Raw genomic sequence first — 18,328 nt, 5'->3', positions numbered from 1 at the left:
TCCTTTCCAACCTGCATAGCCTTCTATCTCTTTTTTCCTTACTTTATGATGTGGCTAGAACTTCCAGTTCTATCCTAAGTTAAGAGTGGTGACAGAAGACAGTCTTATCCTTTTGCTAATCTCAGGTAGAAAGCATTCAGTCTTTACCATTAAGTATAATGTTAGCTCTAGTTTTTTTGTAGACTTTTTATCAAGTTGAGGAAGTCTTCCTCCTTCTCTATTTTTGAGTTTTTATCATGAAAACGTTTTGAATTTTGTCAAACAAATTTTCTGCATTAATTGATATGATCATGTGATTTTTCTTTAGCTTCTGTTGTGGGTTGAATTGTGTCCCTCCAAAAGATGTTTAAGTTCTAACCCTTGGTACTTGTGAACGTGATCTTATTTGGAAGAGGGTCTTTGCAGATGTAATCAAGTTAAGAAGTCATACTGAATTAGGGTGGTCCTAAATCCAAAGAGTCAAGAAACACAGAGAGGAATGCTCTGTTGGAGACGGGGGCAGAAACTAGAGTAATGCAGTAGCAGGCCGAAGAATAACTAGGGTAGCTGGCAACCACCAGAAGCTAAAAAGAGGCAAGGAAGGATTCTTTTCTACAGCCTTCAGAGAGGGCATGATCCGGCTGATACCTTGATTTTGGACTTCTGGCCTCCAGAACTATGAGAGAATATATTTGTTATTTTAGGCTATCCACCTTGTAGTACTTTGTTATGGCAGCCCTAGGAAATTCATATAGCCTGTTAAAAACAGTGAATTACACTGATTTTCAAATGCTGAACTAACCTTGCAGAGCTGTAACAAATCCTACTTGATCAAGGTGTAAAATTCTACCCAGATATTGCTGGATTAAATTTGCTAACATTTTGTTAAGAATTTTTACAACTATATTCATTAAGGAATATTGATATGTAGTTTTCTATATTTGTACTCTGTCTTGTTTCTGTATCAGGAAAATATTGGCTTCATAAAATGAAGTGTTCCCTCCTATATTTGAAAGAGATTGTGGGAAATTGGTGTTGATTCTTCTTTAAACGTTTGGTAGGGCTTCCCTGGTGGCGCAGTGGTTGAGAGTCCGCCTGCCGATGCAGGGGACACGGGTTCGTGCCCCGGTCCGGGAAGATCCCACATGCCGCGGAGTGGCTGGGCCCGTGAGCCATGGCCGCTGAGCCTGCGCGTCCGGAGCCTGTGCTCCGCAACAGGAGAGGCCACAACAGTGAGAGGCCCGCGTACCGCAAAACAAACAAACAAACAAAAAAACGTTTGGTAGAATTTCCCAGTAAAAGTATCTAAGCCTATAGATTCCTGTTTGGAAGCTTTTAAATTATGGATTCAACTTATTTAATGGTTATAAGACTATTCAGATTGCCTGTTTCTAACTGAGTTTTGCTAGTATGTGGCTTTTAAGGAATTGGTCTACTTCATCTAAGCAGCTGACTTTATGAGCATAAAGTTGTTTGTAGTATTTCCTTATGCTTTTAATGGCTGCACAGTCTTAGTAATATCCTGTTTCCTTCTTTTTAAAAAATTTTTATTTCATATTGGAGTACAGTTGACCAACAATGTTGTGTTGGTTTCGGGAGTACAGGAATGTGATTCAGTTATACATATACATGTATCTATTCTTTTTCAAATTCTTTTCCCATTTAGGTTATTACAGCATACTGAGCAGACTTGCCTGTGCTACACAGTAGGTACTTGTTGGTTATCTATTTTAAATACAGCAGTCTGTACATGTCAATTCCAAACTCCCAATCTATCCCTCCCCACCACTCTTCCCTCCTGGTAACAATAAGTTCGTTCTCTAAGTCTTTGAGTCTGTTTCTGTTTTGTAAAGAAGTTCATTCGTATGTTTTTTTTTCCCCACATATAAGCAAAATCATATGATATTTGTCTTTTTCTGTATGATATACTTCACTTAGTATGATAATCTCCATCCATGTTGCTGCAAATGGCATTATTTCATTCTGTGTAATATTCTATTGTATATATGTACCACACCTTCTTAATCCATTCCTCTGTTGATGGGCACTATGGTTGCTTCCATGTCTTGGCTATTGTAAATACTGCTACAACGAACATCAGGGTGCATGTATGCTTTCGAACCATGTTTTTCTCCAATATATACCCAGGAGTGGGACTGCTGGATCATATGGTACTTCTATTTTCAGTTGTTTAAGGAACCTCCATGCTGTTCTCCATAGTGGCTGTACTAATTTACATTCCCACTAATAGTGTAGGAAGATTCCCTTTTCTCCACACCCTTTCCAGCATTTATTGTTTGTAGATTTTTTGCCAATAGCCATTCTGACTGGTGTGAGGTGGTATCTCATTGTAGTTTTGATATGCATTTCTCTAATAATTAGTGAGGTTGACCATCTTTTCATGTGCCTCTTGATCATCTGTATGTCTTCTTTGGAGAAATGTCTATTTAGGTCTTATGCCCATTTTTTGATTGGGTTGTTTGTTTTGATGACACTGAGCTGCATGAGCTGTTGGTAAATTTTGGAGACTAATCCCTTGTGAGCTGCATCACTTGCAAATATTTTCTTCCATTCTGTGGGTTGTCTTCTTGTTTTGTTTTTGGTCTCCTTTGCTGTACAAAGCTTTTCAGTTTAATCAGGTCCCATTTGTTTATTTTTGTTTTTATTTCCATTACTCTGGGAGACGGATCAAAAAAGATACTGCTGCAATTTATGTCAGAGAGTGTTCTGCCTGTTTTCCTCTAAGAGTTTTATAATGTCTCGTCTTACATTTAGGTCTTTAATCCATTTTATTTTTGTGTATGGTATTAAAGAATGTTCTAACTTCATTTTCTGACATGTAGCTGTCCAGTTTTCCAGCACCATTTATTGAAGAGACTGTCCCCCCTCCACTGTATTGTACTATCTCTCCTCCATTGCCTCCTCTGTCATAGATTAATTGACCACAGGTGCATGGGTTTACTTCTGGGCTTCCTATCCTGTTCCATGGATGTATACTTCTGTTTTTGTGCCAGTAACATACTGTTGTGATGACTATAGCTTTGTAGTATAGTCTGAAGTCAGGGAGCGTGATCCCTCCAGCTCCATTTTTCTCTTTCAAGATTGCTTTGGCTAATACGGGGTCTTTTGTGTCTCCATACAAATTTTAAGACTGTAGATTGCCTTGGGTGGTATGGTCATTTTGAGAATATTGATTCTTCCAATCCAAGAACACAGTATATCTTTCCATGTGGTTGGGTCATCTTTGATTTCTTTCATCAGCATCTTAGAGTTTTCGGAGTACAGGTCTTTTGCCTCCTTAGGTAGGTTCATTCCTAGGTACTTTATTCTTTATGATGTGGTGGTAAATGGGATTGTTTCTTTAATTTCTCTTTCTGATCTTTTGTTGTTAGTGTATAGAAATGCAACAGATTTCTGTGTATTAATTTTATATGCTGTAACTTTACTCAATTCACTGATGAGCTCTAGTAGTTTTCTGGTAGCATCTTTAGGATTTTCTATGTATAATGACATGTCATCTGCAAAAAGTGAGTTTTACTTCTTCTTTTCCAATTTGGATGACTTTTTTTTTTCCTTCTCTGATTGCTGTGGTTAGGACTTCCAAAACTATGTTGAATAAAAGTAGCGAGAGTGGCCATCCTTGTCTTGCTCCTGACCTTCCAGGAAATGCTTTCAGCTTTTCACCGTTGAGTATGATGTTAGCTGTAGGTTTGTCATATATGGTCTTTATTATGTTGAGGTATGTTCCCTCTATGTCCACTTTCTGGAGAGTTTTTTTTTTTTTTTTTTTTGTGGTACGCGGGCCTCTCACTGTTGTGGCCTCTCCCGCTGCGGAGCACAGGCTCCGGACGCGCAGGCTCAGTGGCCATGGCTCACAGGCCCAGCCGCTCCGCGGCATGTGGGATCCTCCCGGACCGGGGCACGAACCCGCGTCCCCTGCATCGGCAGGCGGACTCCCAACCACTGCGCCACCAGGGAAGCCCATCTGGAGAGTTTTTATCATAAATGGGTATTGAATTTTGTCAAAAGCTTTTTCTGCACCTATTGAGATGACCATATAGGTTTTATTCTTCAATTATTTGTTAATATGGTGTATCACATGGATTGATTTGCAGATATTGAAAAATCCTTGCACCCTGGGATAAATCCCACTTGATCATGGTGTATGACCCTTTTAATGTGTTATTGGATTCGGTTTGCTAGTATTTTGTTGAGGATTTTTGCGTCTATGTTCATCAGTGATATTGGCCTGTAACTTTCTTTTTTTGTGGTATCTTTGTCTAGCTTTGGTATCAGGGTGATGGTGGTCTCATAGAATGAGCTTGGGAGTATTCCTTCCTCTGCAATTTTTTGAAACAGTTTCAGAAGGATAGGTGTTAGTGCTTCTCTAAATGTTTGATAGAATTCAACTGTGAAGCCATCTGGTCCTGGGCTTTTGTTGTTGGGAGTTTCTTAATCACAGTTTCAATTTCAGTACTTGTGATTGGTCTGTTCATATTTTCTATTTTTTCCTGGTTCAGTCTTGGAAGATTGTACCTTTCTAAGGATTTGTCTTTCTTCCAGGTTGTCCATTTTATTGGCATACAGCTGCATGTAGTAGTCTCTTACGATCCTTTGTGTTTCTGTGGTGTCAGTTGTAACTTCTCCTTTTTCATTTCTAATCTTACTGATTTGAGCCCTCTTTTTTTTCTTGATGAGCCTGGCTAAAGGTTTATCAATTTTGTTTCTTTTCAAAGAACCAGCTTTTAGTTTTATTCATCTTTGCTATTGTTTTCTTCATCTGTATTTCATTTATTTCTGCTCTGATCTTTATGATTTCTTCTAACTTTGGGTTTTGTTTGTTCTTCTTTCTCTAATTGCTTTAGGTATAAGGTTAGATTGTTTATTTGAGATTTTTCTTGTTTCCTGAGCTAAGATTGTATTACTATAAACTTCCCTCTTAGAACTTTTTTTTGCTGCATCCCATAGGTTTTGGATCATTGTGTTTTCATTTTCATTTGTCTCTAGGTATTTTCTGATTGCCTCTTTGATTTCTTCAGTGACCCATTGGTTGTTTAGTAGCATATTGTTTAGCCTCCACATGCTTGCGGTTTTTGCAGTTTTTTCTTGTAGTTGATTTCTCATCTCATAGCATTGTGGTTGGAAAAGATGCTTGATATGATTTCAGTTTCTAAAATTTACTGAGGATTGATTTGTGACCCAAGATGTAATCCATCCTGGAGAATGTTCCATGTGCACTTGAGAAGAATATGTATTCTGCTGCTTTTGTATGGAATGCTCTAAAAATATCAATTAAGTCCATCTGGTCTAATGTGTCATTTAAGGCCTGTGCTTCCTTACTGATTTTCTGTCTGGATGATCTGTTCATTTTTGAAAGCAGGGTGTTAAAGTCCTCCAGTATTACTGTGTTACTGTCAATTTCTCCCTTTATAGCTGTTAATATTTGCCTTATATATTGAGGTGCTCCTATGTTGAGTGAATATCTATTTACAACTATTATATCTTCTTAGATTGATCCCTTGATCATTATGTAGTGTCCTTCATTGTCTCTTGTAATAGTCTTTATTTTAAAGTCTATTTTGTCTTTTATGAGTATTGCTACTCCAGCTTTCTTCTGATCTCCATTTGCATGGAATACCTTTTCCCGTCTCTTCACTTTCATTCTGTATGTGTCTCTAGATCTGAAGTGGGTCTCTTGTAGACAGCATATATACAGGTCTTGTTTTTGTATCCATTCAGCCAGTCTATGTCTTTCGGTTAGAGTATTTAATCTGTTTACATTTAAGGTAATTATCGATATGTGTGTTCTTATTGCCATTTTGTTAACTGTTTTGGATTTGTTATTGCAGGTGGTTTTTCTTCCCTTCCTCTTTGTTCTCTTCCCTTGTGATTTGATGCTGTGTTTGGATTCCGTTTTTGTGTATCTATTGTAGATTTTCAGTTTGCGGTTACCATGAGGTTTTGATATAGCAGTCTATATATAAATAAGATTGTTTTAAGTTGCTGGTCTTTTAATTTCAAATCCATTTCCAATATCCTGCATTTGTGCTCTCCTCTTCTCACAATTTTGCTGGTTTTGATATCATATTGTGTGCCGATGATTTCCTACCTTTACTGTATGTTTGCCTTTTACTGGTGAGCTTTTCCAATTGTAATTTTCTTGTTTCTATAGTAGTTTTGGTCTCTTCTTTTTCTCTTAGAGAAGTTCCTTTAGAATTTGTTGCAAAGCTGGTCTGGTGGTGCTGAATTTTCCTAGCTTCTGCTTGTCTGTAAAGCTTTTGATTTCTCTGTCGAATCTGAATGAGAGCCTTGTTGGGTAGAGTAATCTTGGTTGTAGGTTCTTCCCTTTCCTCACTGTAAATATATCTCACCACTCCCTTCTGGCCTGCAAAGTTTCTGCTAAGAAATCAGCCGATAACTTCATGGGAGTTCCTTTGTATGTTATTTGTTGCTTTTCCGTTGTTGCTTTTAATATTTTTTTCTGTCTTTAATTTTTGTCAGTTTGATTACTATGTGTCTCAGCGTGTTCCTCCTTGGAATTATTCTGCCTGGGACGCTCTGCGCTTCCTGGACTTGGTTGACTGTTTCCTTTCCCATGTTAGAGAAGTTGTCAGCTATTATCTCTTCACATATTTTCTTAGGTTCTTTCTCTCTCCTCCTTCTGGGACCCCTATAATGCAAATGTTGGTGCATTTAATGTTGTCCCAGAGGTCTCTCAGACTGTCTTCATTTCTTTTCATTCTTTTTTCTTTATTCTGTTCCATGGCAGTGATTTATACCATTCTGTCTTGCAGGTCACTTATCCATTTTTCTGCCTCAGTTATTGTGCTATCGATTCCTTCTAGTGTAATTTTCATTTTAGTTATAGTGTTGTTCACCTCTGTTTGTTTGTTCTTTAGCTCTTCTGGGTCTTTGTTAAACACTTCTTGCATATTCTCGATCTCTGCCTCCATTTTTTCCGAGGTCTTGGATCACCTCTGCTATCATTATTTTGAATTCTTTTTCTGGTAGGTTGCCTATCTCTACTTCACTTAGTTGTTCTTCTGTGGTTTTTACCTTGTTCTTTCATCTGGGACGTATTCCTCTGCCGTTTCATTTTGTCTAACTTTCTGTGATTGTGGTTTCCATTCCGCAGGCTGCAGGATTGTAGTTCTTGCTTCTGCTGTCTGCCCTCAGGTGGATGAGGCTAGATTAGGCTTGTGCAGGCTTCCTGATGTGAGGGACTGGATCCTGCCCAGTGGTGGGTGGAGCTGTGTCTTGTTCCTCTGGTGGGCAGGGCCATGCTCAGGAAGACTTTAAGCTGCATGTCTGCTGAGGGGTGGGGCTGTGTTCTGCCCTGTTGGTCATTTGGCCTGAGGTGTTACAGCATGGAGCCTACAGGCTGTTGGGTGGGGCTAATGGTGGCCTCTGGGAGGGCTCACTCCAACGAGTACTCCCCAGAACTGCTGCTGCTGGTGTTATTGTCCCTGTAGTGAGCCACGGCCATCCCCCACCTCGGCAGGAGACCATCCAATACTAGCAGGTAGGTCTGCCTGTCTCTTATGGGGTCACTGCTTTTTACCCCTGGGTCCTGGTGTGCATGGGACCTTGTGTGTGCCCCCCCAAGACTGGAGTTTCTTTTCCTCCCAGTCCTGTGGAATTTCTGCAATCAAACCCTGCTGGCCTTCAAAGCCAGATTCTCTGGGGGCTCCTCCTTCTCTTGTCAGACTGCCAGGCTGGGAAGCCTGATGTGGGGCTCAGAACTTTCACTCCTGTGGGAGAACATCTGTGGTATAACTGTTTTCCAGTTTGTGAGTTGCCCACCTGGAGGGTATGGGATTTGATTTTATAGCGACTGCGCCCCTCCGATCATCTCTTTGTGGCTTCTTCATCTTTGGATGTAGGCTATCTTTTTCAGTAGGTTCTAGTGCTTTTTTTTTGGTTGATGGTTGTTCAGCAGTTAGTTGTGGTTTTGGTGTTTTTTTAAGAAGGGCTGAGCTCACATCCTTCTACTCTGCCATCTTGAGCTAATCTCTGACACAGAATATCATGTGTCAAGCACTGTTTGTTGCCATGCTTGCATATGCAGTAAGTGTACGGCTGTTGTCTACAGATGTTTGCAGTGCTGCCTCTCCTGTTTCCTTCTTCATATTCATGATTTATGTCCTCTCTCTTCTACCTTCTTCAGTCTTGCTAGAGATTTATTTTATTGATTTTTCTTTTAAAGAATTAGCTTTTTCATTTTATTACTTTCTGTTTTCAATTTCACTGATTTCTGCTTTTTTCACTATTTTCTTCCTTGTACCTGCTTTGAGTTTATGTTGTTCTTCTTTTTCTCGTTTTTTTTTTTTTTTTTTGCGCTACGCGGGCCTCTCACTGTTGTGGCCTCTCACGTTGCAGAGCGCAGGCTCCGGACGCGCAGGCTCAGCGGCCATAGCTCACAGGCCCAGCCGCTCCACGGCATGTGGGATCTTCCCGGACCGGGGCACAAACCTGTGTCCCCTGCGTCGGCAGGCGGACTCTCAACCACTGTGCCACCAGGGAAGCCCCTTTTTCTCGTTTTTTGATGTAGAAACTGTGACTGAGATATTTCCTCTTTTTTTTTTTTTTTTTTTTTTTGTGGTATCCAGGCCTCTCACTGTTGTGGCCTCTCCCATTGCGGAGCACAGGCTCCGGACGCGCAGGCTCAGCAGCCGTGGCTCACGGGCCCAACCGCTCCGCGGCATGTGGGATCTTCCCGGACCGGGGCACGAACCCGTGTCCCCTGCATTGGCAGGCGGACTCTCAACCACTGCGCCACCAGGGAAGCCCTCCTCCTCTGTTTTGATATAAACATTTAGTGCTATAGATTTTCCTGTTGGCACTGCTTTAGCTGCCTTCCACATATTTTGGTATGTTGTTCTTTTATCTTCATTCAGTTTTAAGTATTTTTAAAAACTTCCCTTTAGACTTCCTCTTTGACCCATTATTTAGAAGTGTGTTGCTTAATCCATGGCTTGGAGGTTTTATCTGTCACTGGTTTGATTCCATTTGATTCTAGTTTGATTCCATTATGGTCAATGAAGATACTTTATATTTTTCTATATGATTTCAATTCTCCCTAATTTGTTGAGGTTTATGATCCTAAATATGGTCTGTCTTTACATGTTCTGTGTGCACTTGAGAGAATATGTATTCTGCTGCAGTTCTAGTGTCCTATAATGTCTACTAGATGTTGGTTCGTGGTGTTCACTTCTTGTATATCCTTCTGATTTTCTGTAAAGTACTTCTATCAACTGCCGAGAAGAGGGTGTCGAAGGTCTAACTATGACTGCACATTTGCCTATACTCCTTTCAGCTGTTTTTGCTTCATATATTCTGAAGCTCATGATTTTTGTTGCCTATATAGTTTTAATCAGTATGTAATGCCTTTTTTCATTTTTAGCAATTTTCTTTCCTCTGAAGTCTACTTTTATTTGATATTATTATAACTACTCGTTTTTTGATTAGTTTTTGCATTGTACATATTTTTCCACCCTTTTACTCTCACTCTACTGACACACTGTATCTGAAGTTTCTTACAGAAATAATATAGTTGGATCTTTTTTTATCCTCTCTGCCCATCTGTGTTTTAATTGGTACTTCCAGACTATTTACATTTAAGGTAATTACTGATATGTAAGGCTAAGCCTGCCATGTTAGTATTTGTTTTCTGTGCTTCTTATTCCCCTATTTCTCTTTTCTTTCCTCCCTGTGAATTACCTGTTTTTAGTACTTCACCTTTATTTCTTTGTATGAATATGACTTTAAAGCTTAGGCAAAACAGTTCAATTAAAGTTTAATAGTCAAGAGACTTGGCACAAGATGATTAATATGTACATATCCAAACAGAAGATTTAGGGATCATCAGTATTTTCAGCTGTCAAATAACCTTTCCTGAGATAGCTTTTGAAGAGTGAGTTCCAATAAGCAATAAGAATCTTTTATGGCTTAAAATGTTACCAGGAAAACTGTAAATATTTTCCTGCTATGATATGGAATTCCTGTGGTGTGAAGAAATGTCTGGTGGCTCATATCCTGCTTCCACCAAAGGCCAACATTCTCTGATTTCTCTTTCAAAATCTCACCCTCTTTTCAATCCTCAGGGTGTACTTGTGAGGAAGAAAAGCTGGGCAGTGCAGCCACCTCTGTACTTCCATTCAGATAGTGAACTGTCAGGACCTTCACTCCTGCTGATAGGCATTAATTAGTCAGTACCATCCAAATCAGACTCATCTTGAGGCTTCAAGGAAGCTTCCAAGTAAAGTTTATTTGAGGGAATGGGAAATATGACCAATTCTCTGAAAACTTACACTTCTCTGTGCAATGATTATATTTGAGATTAATGACACAAAGTCTATCCCTAGAAATATTTGCAGATATTCGCAAAGTACTATCAGCCATTTTTATTATAAGTGGGTTAATGAATGAGAATGTTATTCTCAAGTTCAAAACCACAAAGACATTCACTGAGTGCTTGCACTGGACCATTCCAAGAGCTTCACATATGTTGAACAAAAGGTCTTTTGGAAAATATACTTCCTGGGGCTTATCACACGTGTATATCTGAGCATCCTGGAACTACTGTGGACCATGTCCAGTAACAGTCTAGTATAGCTCTTCCTCAACCACTTTGAGGGCTAAAGAGGTCATCTGTGACCACTTGAGGAGCTGGCAACACATGCTGTCATTTATTCATTAGACTGTGTTTCCAGTAAAGTACACAAAGCTTTCTGAGGCAAAGGATAATTTTCCAAATTTTATGCTCAACTGTGTATTCTATCTAAGTTAAACAATAAAGTCTTGAGATTTTATAACAAAAACTTATGGTTCTTTTTGAAACTGGGAAACTGTGATTCTGTTTTTCTATTCTACTGTGATTTCAATATAGCTGAGTGAAAGACCCATTGCAAGTGTTAACACCGAACATTTCTGGGGAAACTGACCTTTGACCCGGACGTCACTGTACCGCTGAAAGTGGTGGTATGCAGCTTTCCAGGGGTTCCGATAGTGACGGAGCAAGGTAATGGGAGGTCTTGGACGCACTGGGACATACCTCACACCTTCTTCATCTATTCAAGAGAAGAAAAAGAAGACATTAAATAGCTTACTATCTATTTGCAACAATCTTCCTGGTATAATTCCTGCAGGTAAGCCGTAAGTGAAACCTGGCTATGTAAACAGCCTCAGGGATGGACCCCTGACTTAAGTGGGAAGCTTCTCATGACAAAATTTAGCTCAAGTGAGCATTACCGATATACTCCTTGGGAGGAGACTTGCGCTTCTCTGCCTTCACCAGAAGACTCTTGGCAGTGGACTTCTCATCATCAGTGCTGTTTGTCTCCATCATATCCCCTTCTTCTGTTGAAATCACGTGCTGCTGCTTCCGAGGCTTTTTCCTTGGCGAAGCACCGGGTGGTAGGTCACTTGTAGGCATGGACAGGTTGTTAGCCAGCAATGCAAGAGACGGAGACACACTGTTGGTAGCCAGGGGGGGAACTGCTGTCATAGGAAAAAGGGTGCACACATGCATGAGAGCCCAAACACAGTGGAAAGTGTCACTTGATTTCCATCAATGAGAAAGATGAGGAAGACAGGAAAAAGAGCTAACATTTATGGAGTCTTCCGACATGCCCAGTGCTATGCTAAGCACTCCAACTGTGGCAGAGGCTGCCAACTGCTTTCTAATACCTCACATCTTCACCTCCCTTAGCACGAGCACCCCTCACTTTGAAATGGGCACACTGTCACTTGGCTGGAAGACCATATTTACTAGTCTCCCTTACAGTTCACTGCGGCCTTTTGAAATGAAAATACAAGTGCTCTGTAGCACTCTTAAGAAGTTTCCTTAAAAGAAAGAAGGCATGACCCACTCCTCGTCTTCTTCCTGTGACCCTGGAACTCAGATGGCATAGCTGGAGTTCCAGCAGCTATCTTGAATCAAGAGCATGAGGGTCAAATGCTAGGGGTGATAGGAGCTTGGATCCCTAATGATTTTACGGAGTCCACATACCATGCCTGGACTGTCTGCCTCAGGATTTGCTTCAAGGGAGACAATAAAACCTTACATGTTCAAGCCACTGTTTTTCAAGCCTTTGAGCATTGATTTCTAGGAGACAACCCATTAACTGATATAATCTTAAAAGTAATCTGAGCAAGTAGGCATTATATTATGCCCCAATTTAAAGATGAGAAAACGTGGCACAAATCACACAAGTAGGAAGTGGGACAGCTGGGAGCTGACAGAGGCAGTCTGGCTTCGGAGCCTGGACTATTTAACTACCACAGTCCACTGCCCCCAGATAAGCAGCATTCTCAGTACAATGTTAACATCATTTGTTTGGGCTTGTATGGATCATGTGTCTGGGGACACGCAAACCATGAGAAAACTTCACCTCAACTCTTCTATACCATATATCCTTGGCCTATCCTTTCCCTCCACCCTTCCTCAGCCACCCACTCCCAACAGTCATACCCTTCACTCTGTCATCACATCTCAATTTCTAGCATCTGACTTTCCAGCCCAAAGATAGCCCAACTATCTTTCTGGGTCACTTCTCTTAGTAACTTGCCTCCAATAATTCCTAGACCCCATTAGGAACTATTATCCATTAATCATACCACTTATTTGCTGTCACTCATCCCTCAAATGTCCACTCTCTCCTATCACTGGGTTTTAATTCTCCCATTAATTTTATTCACTTTATTCGTTTATTGTCCTTTCTTTTGCTTCACTGTACTCACGGAGCAAAAAGCACAACAGGCTAAATCCAACTCTCCAACTAGTTTGCACCTGTGCAGCTGAGTGTAGCCAGAGAAAAACACACAGCAACGGGCACAGGTGTCCTGTTAGCATGCTTGCTGACCTCGAGCAGGCCCTTGCTGCTGGACGATCCTCCCACATCTGCCAAGTCCATTCACCCTCAACACCTCCTATATCACCCCTACCCTCAGCTATGACCCTGCTTTCTATCTTACTGGAAAATATAGAAATAATCAGAAGGAAATGTCCATAAATTCCCACCAGCTATACGTACTTACATGCATTGTGACCAGGCACTTCCTTTCTCTCTGTGATTTCAGCAGACACAGATTCCTTCACATACACAATAGGTCCCACCCACTCTCACCTCCTCAGACATCGCTTCAGGAATTCATCTCTTTTTCCTGCATCATCACTTCTTTCCCCTCTACTGGATCACTCCCATTAACATACAAACTCATTTGTCCTGTCTTAAAAATAACTTCCTCTTGGCATCATTTCCCTTCAGATATTGCCCTTCCTTTTTCTAGCGCTTTATAACAAACTCCTCGAGTGCTGTTTATACTCCCTGTCCCTAAGTTGTTTCCCAGCTTTCTCTTGAACCCACTCCCATCATGCTGTGGCCAATATCATTACGTGGAAACTGCTCTTCTCGAGATCTGCGTGACCTTCCTACTGCTAAATCCAATGGTCCTGCTCAGTTCTTACCTCACTGATCTCTCACCAGTCATGGCCCTTGTCCTGGCCGTCTAGGACCTCACACTCTACGCTTTCTCCCTCTCCCTCTGGCCCCTCCACTTAGTCTCCTGTGCTAGCTTCGGCCTCCTCTCCCTCCTCAAAATGGTGCAGTGCCGCAGGGCTCAGTTCACAGCTGCTTCTGTTTTTTATCGTGCGCTCATTCCTCAGATGATCTTATCCATTAAGATCTAACTTAATGGATAAGATTAAAAACTAACTCCTGATCTCTCCCTACACAATGGAGCCCCCCCCCCCCCGCACCCTCCCCTACCTCAACTGCCAGCAACTCTATGCTTCCATACACTAAGGCCAAAAACTTTATAGTTGCCTCTGATGCCGTTCCTCATGCACAACATTCCATCTTAATAAAGAAATCCTCTCAGTTCTACTTCAATAATATATCTAGACTCTCACCACTTCATGCTACTGGTACTGCTCCTACCCTGGCTGAAACCTTCACTAGTCCCTGCAATTAAGGCAGCAGGCTCTAAACACATCCCCCTAATTCCACCCTTGTTCCCAGTCTTTCTCCCACAGAGCAGCCAGAGTGGTCTGTTAAAAATGGAAGTGAGCTCAAGTCTCTCTTCTGCTCGGAACCCTCTGATAGCTCCCACCTCCCTCAGCAAAGCCGAAGGCCTTACAGTGGCCCGCAGGCTCTCACAGTCTTGACCGTCTCTCTGACCTTGTCCATCCCGCTCCCCTCATTTACTGAGCCCCATCTGCCGTTGCCTCTGCTATTCTTTGAGCACACCAGGCTTTTACATTTACTGCTCTCCCGGTCTGAAATGACCTTCTTCCAGATATCCTCATGGCCAGCATTTCATCTCTGTAATGTCTCTGCTCAAAGATCATTTCCTCAGTAAGGCCCTTCCTTTAAAACATTCTTAAAAATCACAGCTCCAGCCCTAACTTTCCCTTATATTTTGTCTCTACTTCATTTTACCGTCTGTTGCCCTTGCGAGAAGGTAAGTTCCAAGAGGATGGAGTTGTGCTTGTTTTGTACAAGGTTGTATCATCAGTGCCTGGTGCAGAGCCCTACAGGACAAAGGCCGGTGCAGAGCCCTACAGTTTGAGGAAGGGCTACCGCCAACTTCCTAGTACCGAGAGGTTAAGAGGAAGTATCCAGTGCGTTGAAAGAGCAGATGAACAGCAAAAGTGAGACCATTTCCTTTCCCCTCCAGGGTTATCCACAGTACCTTTCAACGGAAGTGCTGAGGCTAAATATGGGTGCCATAGAAGGATATTTCCTAGCATAATAAAATGAAAATAAATAAGCAAATAAATACACAGCAGGTTTAAAAACTGTAGACATAGCATGACCACACCTCATAACTGAACAGACGGCATGGGAGATGGGGGCCTTCATGCCGAATGGTTAAGAGGGTAATACTGGGTAACTATGGGACAAACTGACTTGTTTTCCACTTTGGCTTTCTCTGTATTTTATAAATTTCATACACCGAACGTTGCTTTTGTAGTCAGGAAAAATAAGATTACACGTAAGTTATTAAAATAACAGAAAACCAACCAAACAAAAAGAAAACCTTTAAAGTGATCTGCCTTTTACAAACTAGAAGTTTAGAGTTGAGAAGAGGGAGGGGGTAATGGTAATTTTGGGATTTTACTAATCACAAATAAATTTATCAAGAGACCACTTTCTACAACACAAATCTTACTTTACTGCATACACAAGGCAACAAAAATTGGCAGGGAACACACTGTAAACTAATCAGCACTTAGCTATGATTGTACTGTGAACCCCTTTTCCATGGCAATATTTTCTTAATGAATACAAGAAGCTATGTTCAAAGATATTCTTGGGGAAATAAAATCTTTTTCAAGATTTTGGTGAGAAAATTAACTAGAAAAGGGTAGCAATATGGCTTTAGTTTTCAAAAGGAGCGCAATGCTTTCTTCTATTTATTAAAAACTAATGAAATACAAATTTCAAATGGGCATCAAGGCGTCAGACTTCCTGGCTGAGGGTCACACGAGAGTTTGGACTCTGAGGAGAGTTAGGAAAAGGGGAAGAAGCAACTGCCAGCAAAGAGCATACTGTGAATGAACTTACCAGAAACTGGCCTCATGATGTCCACTGGTTCCACTTCTTCTTTAACTTTTATCTCAGGTACAGGAGGGCCCAAAACAGAGGAGAGACTGCTGCCCACAGCCACTGGCGGTGGAGGGGCAGTGGCAATGGTGGTGACGGGTGGAGTGACGGGAACTGCTCCAGGAATGGTCGGAAGGGCAACTGCTGGTTGTGATGGGGGGCTAGCTGCTGCAATCATAGTTGGAATGGCTGGTGGAGGCTGCTGAGCGGTGGGTGGGACTGCAACGGTGGGCTGATCATTATTTTGATTGGATATGGTCTCCATAGACACAGTGACTGGAGTGGCCATCGATACGTGGATCTCTGACTTGGGTTTGGCACTGAAACCCAAAAGCAAACACAGAAAGTTGCCTTAACCTGCATCATCTCAGAAGGTGAATATTTGTCCAATTCTTTTTGTACAACACACAGCACAACTAAAACTCTATTCCTTGATTTTAAAAGTTGAACTTTAGGGTAACTTTTAAAGGGAATTCAAGTTTCAGAACCATCCCCATCGTTTTTATAGGCAGTAATAAAATTAATTTAGAAAACGAAGAACACTTTAAAGAAATCAAAGTCACATCACTGAAAGACAACCAATTTTCATTACATTAGTATATTTTTCCCTCCAAGAATTCATTATTGCATATGTTGCCTTAGGAGGTTTTTTTTTAATAACAACTATACTCACACTTCATATGTCAAACCTACTTCTTATAAAACAGGAAACTCATGCACATGGAAAAGATCGAAAAGAATATAAATTGAGAATAACTTCCCTCCACTTCGAACACCCAGCCCTCTACCCAGGGTCACCACAACATTCCGGTATGTTTTACCAGAAATACTTCAGACATCTAAAGTAACTACAAATACAGTCTTCAAAAATGTATATTCTATTTTTTTCAGTTTTATAAGAAGTCATTGATGTCATTACAAATTCTTCTCAAACATTTTTTTAAGTAAAATATTTCATTTGATAGCTGTAAAGCTTTACTGATTTATATTACTGCTGCTGAAAATTTATATACTACTGCTGAAAATTCAGAATATCAAAAGCAACACAAGACAATACCCCTCAAGTTCAAGGCCCCAAGCAACAGGACTTATATAGGCAAAATATTCAGTATTGACCAAAACCTCACACCATATACAAAAATGAACTAAACAAGGATCATAAATCTAAACGTAAAAATGTAAAACTATAAAACTTTTATGACTGGAGTTCTTAGACATGATACCAAAAGCACAAAAAACTGATAAATCGGGCTTCATCAAAATTAAAAACTTTTGGGCTTCCCTAGTAGCGCAGTGGTTGAGAGTCCGCCTGCCGATGCAGGGGACACGGGTTCGTGCCCCGGTCCGGGAAGATCCCACATGCTGCGGAGCGGCTGGGCCCATGAGCCATGGCCACTGAGCCTGCGCGTCCAGAGCCTGTGCTCCGCAACGGGAGAGGCCACAACAGTGAGAGGTCCGTGTACCACAAAAAAAAAAAATAAAAACTTTTGCTTTGCTAAAGACCATTTTGGGAGATTGAAAAGACAAGGCAGAGACTGAAAAATATATCTGCAAAGCACATACTGCATATATCTGAGAATATTATGCTAAGTAAAATAAGCCAATCACAAAAATACAGTCGGCCCTCTATACCCACAGGCTCCACATCTGCAGATTCAACGAGCAGTGAATGGAAAATATTTAGGGACAAAAAATTCCAGAAAGTTCCAAAAAGCAAAACGTGAACTTGGTGCATGCTGGCTACTATTTACACAGCATTTACATTGTATTAGGTATTATAAGTAATCTGGAGATGCGTAGGTTACATGAAAATACTATGCCATTTTATATAAGGGACTTGAACTTCCATGGATTTTGATATATGCATGGGCGCAGGTCATGGAACCAATGCCCCGAGAGGGTACTGTGCGGGGGACACAGGCTCGAGCCCTGGGCCGGGAAGATCCCACATGCCATAGAGTAACTAAGCCCGTGCACCACAACTACTGAGCCTGTGCTCTAGAGCCTACGAACCACAGCGACTGAGCCCACATGCCACAACTACTGAAGCCCGCGTGCCTAGAGCCTGGCTCCACAACAAGAGAAGCCACCGCAATGAGAAGCCCGCACACCGCAATGAAGAGCTGCCCCCGCTCGCCGCAGCTAGAGAAAGCCTGCGTGCAGCAACGAAGACCCAACACAGCCAAAAATAAATAAATAAAATTAAAAAACAAACAAAAACTTTCTAACACTAATAAATGAGTTTAGCAGGGTTGTATAATAAAAGGATCTCCTATGTTGCAGGTATGAATTTTAAATGGTCCAGTTACCCCGGAAAACAGTTTGGAGGTTTCTTATAAAACTAAAAATATACATGTACAATGCAACTCAGCAACTGCACTCTTGGGATTTTTATCCTACAGAAATGAAAATGGGTGGAAAATGTGGTCTACCCAGAGCACTGTACATGAATGTTTACAGCAGCTTTATTTGTAATAGCCCCAAACTAGAAACAACCCCAATGTACTTCATTGAGTGAACAGATAAACAGATTGTGCTACATCCATATGATAGAACAGTACTCAACCAAAACAGTACTACAGTGCTACCACTTGGCATAGACTCTCAAAAGTACTGTGCCAAGTGAAAATAAGCTATATAATTATATATATAATTATGCGATTCCATTTACATAAAACTCTCAAAATGACAAAATTATAGTGATGAAGAACAGCTGAATGGCAAGGCGTTAGGGTTGGGGG

At 41.1% G+C, this 18,328-nt stretch overlaps 1 protein-coding gene across 3 annotated transcripts in view; it reads right to left on the bottom strand.

Moving 5' to 3' along the window:
• The window catches only part of SAP130 (Sin3A associated protein 130), a 75,182-nt gene that overhangs the window by 10,319 nt on the left and 46,535 nt on the right, over positions 1-18,328 (bottom strand). For all 3 annotated transcript variants that reach the window (XM_082841625.1, XM_082841626.1, XM_082841627.1), the window contains 3 exons: positions 15,549-15,907; positions 11,230-11,478; positions 10,923-11,048 (listed from right to left, as the gene is read on the bottom strand). In XM_082841625.1, the coding sequence (XP_082697751.1) occupies positions 10,923-11,048; positions 11,230-11,478; positions 15,549-15,907 (734 nt within the window). The remainder of the gene's footprint in view (positions 1-10,922; positions 11,049-11,229; positions 11,479-15,548; positions 15,908-18,328) is intronic.

The sequence above is a fragment of the Leucopleurus acutus genome, assembly GCF_964270905.1.
Source record: "Leucopleurus acutus genome assembly, chromosome: 6".
NCBI lineage: Eukaryota > Metazoa > Chordata > Mammalia > Artiodactyla > Delphinidae > Leucopleurus > Leucopleurus acutus.
The sequence above is the reverse complement of the archived record's forward strand: the minus strand, read 5'-3'. Positions and strand labels throughout refer to the sequence as shown.